The following is a 6000-nucleotide window of genomic DNA, read 5'->3' as shown; positions in this document are numbered from 1 at the left end:
CTTTCGGTTCTATTTTGAGTCAGCCCGGGCACCAGACCTGAATCACGTGGCGGGCCAGCTTACTGAGTTGGGCACAGAGGAAGGGGCGAGGAGGAGGAGGAGGGATGAGGAAAGGGGAAAGATTCGAGGGGTAGGGAGGAGGGCAAGCGAGGAAAGGAGGGTTGAGGGGGGAGGGGGAACGAGGATGGAAGGTGGTCTGATTGAAGCAAGGGTTAGAACATTCAGAAACGAAGCTCAGATTCCGTCACCGCCCCCCTCCCCGCCCCGAGGAGCTCCAGGCCCGTCCCCTACACTCCCTCCTCCCCGCCCCCATGCCCACCCCGTTTCTCTCTTTAACTCTTCCTTCCCCACTGCAGTCCGTCTTTTTTCTCTGACCTCGGAAAGGAAAGCCTGTTGGCCGGAAGGGGATGAAGGGGAGGGGGCGGGGCGGAGGGTCGGCGGAAGTTGCGGTGCATTGTGGTTGCGCCGGCTGTTGTGGAGAGAGCTGTCTGAATGAAAGTGGCGCCGGGAAGCTGCTGGACGTTGGGCTGAGGGAGCAGCGCGTTGGCGGCAGCAGCCCTTGGAGCAGCAGCCCTCTCGGCAGCGGCGGCGGCAGCGGCGGCGGGCGCGGTTGGGAGCCGAGGCTGTTCAGGGCGGAGAGGCCGGCGGGGGAGCAGCTCCGGGCCCGGGGGGAGCAGCGGCCCCGGCCGCCCGGCCGCCGCGTCGGGGGTCATGGCGCACAACAAGATCCCGCCGCGGTGGCTGCACTGCCCACGCCGAGGCCAGCCCGTGGCAGGTAACGAACGTGCCTCAGCTGGCGGGGGGCGCGGGCGGCCCGGGCGGCCGGGGACGGTCCTCGTTTGGGCTGGGAGCCGAAGCCACAGCTTCTTGAGGCCCCTTGGCCCAGGGAGGTTTCCGAGCGGTGTCAGCGGGGGGAGCAGGTGCGCCCCGAGTGTGTGGCTTCTGTCTCTGAGCGCCTTGGCTGGGTGACGGGGGTGGTTTGTACTTGTATTGTCCTGGGTTTTATTTTTTGAACTAAACAGTTTTTTGCTATTTGGCTTCCCACCCCGCCGCTCTTCTGAAGCCGTTTAAGGGGGTTTCAAGTGCTAAACGGGATGTCCTTAAGCTATCACACAACACCCCACCGCCCTCGTGTATGCTGCCTTCTTTCTGGGTTTTCGTAGCACTGCACTTACTCGAAGGGTCACATATCTAGTGCCGGAGATGAGATTTGAACTTAGGTCTTCCTGAGTCTGTAGCCCAGCACTTTATCCATAACACCACTGTCATTTCCTTCCCCACCCCCTGCCCACCCCCATTCCTCCTTTCTCCTCTCCTCAGAATCGTCGCTTTACAAAGTACAATCTGGCAGAACGCATCATCACTTCAGTTATGTAGAAAATGTAAGCCTCATCCTGCGCCTAGTTTGCCACCTCAGTGTTGAGATATAGGAGGCATGCTGCATCATCAGTCCTCTGAAGTCATCCTTGATCTCTGTATTAGAGACTCTTTTGTGTTGTTTTACATTATATTATTGTGGTCATAGTGTAATTTATTCTACCGATTCGCACTAATTAGCTCCGCATGAGTCCATACAAACAAGTCTTGCTAGGTTTTTCTGAATTCTTCATCTTAATAATTTCTAAAAGCACAGTAAATACTCCATTTGGTTCCTGTACCACACTTGTTCAAGTATAACCATGAACACCTGTTTTACTTCCCATTCTTTGCTTCTAAAAAAAAGAAGTGCTGCTATAAAAATTTGTGTGTGTATGAGATCTTTCCTTGGCTTTGACCTTCTTGGGGGGTTAGTGTCAAGTAGTGTCACTGGATGAAAGAATATATTCAGTTTACTGATTTTTTTTTAAAAGTATAATTTAAAAAGGTTTTCCAGAATGGTTGGACCATTTCACCATCACTGTACACCTTTCATCACAACCTCTCTGAAATTTGGCATTTTCATCTTTTATCTTTGATTATCTGAAGGGTGAAACAACAGTTATTTTAATTTGTGCTTCTCTTATTTGTTATTTGGAACATTTTGGAACTACATTGCTGGTAGCTTCCATTTCTTCTTTTCAAAACTGCCTATTTATATCCTTTGACCACTTATCTGTTGAGGAATGGCTCTTGATTTTTGTATATTTGTATCAATTCCACATATACACATGTATAAATAAAATTTATTTCCTGTAATATTTCTTTCTCCAATTACTTATTCTATTTCTCCCTGAACTCATCCATTCTCCAAACTACCTTATGGCTGTTGTCACTCAGGCTCACCTTGAAGTAATACTTACTGTCCCTGTGCCTCTCCCTCAAACTCTCTCTCAAACTCTCTCTCAAACAAGTTGCCAGATCTTGTCTACCTCTACAGTGTCTCACATCTGTTCTCTTTTTTCTATTCATGTTGCTTCTGTGACCCTTGAGGCTCTCATCACCTCTCACTTGAACTAGTACAGTAACTGTCTGTTCTCTCTGCCTCTAGTCTCTTACCCTATCCATCTTCCACACAACTGTCAAATTGACATCCCTAAAAGACAGATTTTACTGTGTCACACTCAGAAAAATCTTATGGCTCTCTGTTTCCTCAAGGATAAAATATAAAAGCCACAGCTTGACACTGGCTTCTACCTACTTTTTCACTATTATTTTCTTTACTATTTTTCATTCTGTCTGTTTCATTCAAACAGGCCTACTAACTAGCCATTCTCTGTATGCAACATTACATCTCTTGTCTGTTTGTGGGACCATAAATCTATTGTTTGGAATGTACTGCCCATCTTCTTAGAATACCTGGCTGCCTTCATAGCTCAGCCCAAGTGTGCTTCCTTAGGCTTTTTCTGATCCCCTGCCTCCATTAGTACTCTCATCTCTTTGTAATTTCTTTGTATTAGTTTATATAAATATTGTATTTCCTTTCATATATATAAATATATATACACACATATAAATGAAACATATATGTATTGTGTACCTTAGTAGTACAAAGTGATATATACTATGTATTTACCTACTTATATACATATTGTATCTTCCTAGTAGACTGTAGTAGAGTGTGAAACGGTAGATACTGTTTCACTTATTGTCTTTGCATCCCCAGGGCTTAGCATGATGCCTTGCAGTAGAGGGTACCTATTGAAAGTTTGTTGATTGGATAGAATCTAAAGGTTGGAGAGAGGCAGTGTTGCATTCTTAGTATTTGAGCATTGAGAAGTCAGATGAAGGAGCATTTATTAAGTATCTTCCATGTACCAGGTACTATGTGAAGCCCTGGGAAGAGAATAAAAATTTATATAGCTCTTACTATGTGTTTTAGAACAGTGACCTCAAACTCAAATAGAGTCACTAAACAGAAAATAAAGATTCCTGTAGGACATATATTGACTTAGAAAACCACATATTAAAATTATTAATGTTCTATTGTATTTTTATTTTGTTAAATTATTTTCCAATTACATTTTAATCTGGTTCAGCTGCCTTGGGCGTGTTATGGACCACATTTAGCAGTGTTTGACACCTCTGTTTTAGAAGATATTTGGAGTCTACAAGGCCAATTTGGGATCTTTTAACATTCAATTAATAAGCATTTATTAAACAATGTCACCTATTTTACTTTGTTTAGGGAAGTTCTTACCTCTGAAGACTATGTTAGGACCAAGATATGATAGTCAAGTTGCTGAAGAGAATCGGTTCCATCCTAGTATGCTCTCCAACTATCTAAAGAGCCTTAAGGTAAAAGAAAATTTCTGATATAAATACAGGTAACAGTTTATAACCCTTCTCTATTCTTCATATTAGTTTTAAGAATGGAATAAAGCTTTATTAGATACAATTTTTTATGTACACTGATTTTGAAATAACTTTAATATCCTTTCATTAGGGTAGGGGCTGAACCTAAGGTTTTATTTGTATAGGGAACTGCTGGGTGAGGAAACTCCCTTTAGTCATGTAGGTCAGGGCTTTCTCTGCAACTTATAGTCTTATTTACCTGGGCAATTGAGAGGCTAAGTGACTTACCTTGTTTCACATGGCCCAACCAGCATGCATCAGAAGCAGGATTAGAACCCAGTTCATCTTTGTTTCAAGGCCAGCTTTCTTGCCCCTATTCCACGCTGCCTATTTTCTTTAAATGACTAGATTTAATTTATGCTTAAGGTATTTTAAAATTGTGTGCCTCACCAGCTTGTGTGATGTGGAATTGTCTACGTGAGTAGTCTGCAGCTGTTGCTATGCTGGAGTCCTTTGTGTTGCTTTTTGTGCCCAATTTATGAGACAGCTATGTGGAATAGTATAGGAAGTGTTAGATGGGAGTCAGAAAGACCTGAGTTTGAATCCTGCCTTAGACTAGCTGTTTGACCCTCAGCAAGTCACTTAACCTCTCTATCCTCAATTTCTTCATCTGTAAAATGGGAATAATAATAGCACTTACTTCATAGGGTTGTGGTAAAGTGAGATCACATGTAAAACATTTTGCCAACCGTAACAGACTATATACTTTGTAACTATTATATCACTTCTACTACTATAATTACTCCTATGATCATTATATGAAAGAGGTAACCTGTCTTAATTTTGACTCTACAAATATTAATTAAATGTATTATTTATTTTTGTTAAATGCATTCATTTGTTAAATGCATTTTATATGTTAAGTGATTCCAAAATGAGGAGAGAAGTGGAATATTTTTATCCAGGTTATGTGAGATATTTTAGCTAAGAATAGTGTCTGACATTGTATGTTTGTGAGTATATTGTGAAAAATTGTTAGAATACATTGTGGCCACAAAGTATGGTAGACAAAGAATTTTTTTTTTCATATTAATGTCCAGCTTTGTCATATCTAGCACCATAATAGTAGTTTTTTTATTTGTTACTAGTTTCTACTAAACATTTTTATAATTGTTCCTGTTTTGTAAGAATATTAACTGTAAGATTTTATAAGGGTTTATTATATTTCCAGAAAGTGCAGAGTAATTATAATTAGGCAAATTTACTGAAGAAGGAAAATTCTCATATTTTTCCTGTGTTGGTGAGTGACTGGACTGCTCTTAACAGCCAGATGCTGGTGGTATTAATTAACCCCTTATTAATTCCACCCTCATAGACTTGTTTAAATGTCAGGATGAGTGATAAATACATAAAGAATCATAATATCATTCTTTTTTGATCCTAAATATAATCAGTCAGCTAGTAAACTAGTTGCTTATGATACTATGTCTCTCCATGCTTTCTGCTTCTGTCCTTAACCTTTCACTCCTCAGATACTTGTGAACAATTTTTTTTCTAATAGTGCAATAACATGGTGAGCCTAGAATTTTTTCCAGGTGTAAGATGAATCAGAGGTTGTGTTTTCATTTACAGGCATAGTTGTTCAGTTGTGTTTGACTCTCCATAGCATGCCAATTCTGTCCATGGGCTTTTCTTGTTAAAGATACTGGAGTGGTTTGCCATTTGCTTCTTCAATGGATTAAGACAAACAGAGATTAAGTGACTTCCCTAGGACCATAAAGCTCAGATACAACAAGTATCTGAGGCTGGATTTGAATTCCTGACTCAAGGCTCAGCCCTCCAATCCACTGAGCCACCTAGCTGCCTCTTATAGGCGTATAGTATGCTCCAAATCTTGGAACAAATGAGAAACAACTATTTAATGACATGTCACAATATGGTTTTTTCTTTTTTAGGTTAAAATGGGACTTTTGGTGGATTTGACGAATACTACAAGATTTTATGACAGAAATGACATTGAAAAAGAAGGGATCAAGTATATAAAGCTTCAGTGTAAAGGGTAGGCTAATGTTAGTGTATCAATTTTTTTTCCAAGTTGAAAAGGTTGTAATGAATTTTTTAATCTTTTTTTTTTCAAACTTTTTTTCTTTTGTGTTACTAGTCATGGGGAATGCCCTACAGCTGAGAACACAGATACATTCATTCGTCTATGTGAACGTTTTAATGAGAAGAATCCTCCTGAGCTTATAGGTATGATTGAAAAACTTGTTTCCTCTTCTCTGTTCTATA

General features: G+C 41.0%; 1 protein-coding gene across 1 annotated transcript in view; it reads left to right on the top strand.

Annotated features, from left to right (window-relative positions):
* Nucleotides 1-711: 711 nt before the first annotated feature.
* RNGTT (RNA guanylyltransferase and 5'-phosphatase) overlaps nucleotides 712-6000 on the top strand; it is a 337641-nt gene continuing 332352 nt past the window's right edge. Inside the window, exons 1-4 of the mRNA XM_027856106.1 lie at nucleotides 712-775; nucleotides 3605-3714; nucleotides 5667-5770; nucleotides 5873-5961. Coding sequence (XP_027711907.1) covers nucleotides 712-775; nucleotides 3605-3714; nucleotides 5667-5770; nucleotides 5873-5961 — 367 coding nt within the window. The remainder of the gene's footprint in view (nucleotides 776-3604; nucleotides 3715-5666; nucleotides 5771-5872; nucleotides 5962-6000) is intronic.

This window comes from Vombatus ursinus, unplaced genomic scaffold, assembly GCF_900497805.2.
Source record: "Vombatus ursinus unplaced genomic scaffold, bare-nosed wombat genome assembly UNPS02000582.1, whole genome shotgun sequence".
Taxonomy (NCBI): Eukaryota; Metazoa; Chordata; class Mammalia; order Diprotodontia; family Vombatidae; genus Vombatus; species Vombatus ursinus.
The sequence above is the reverse complement of the archived record's forward strand: the minus strand, read 5'-3'. Positions and strand labels throughout refer to the sequence as shown.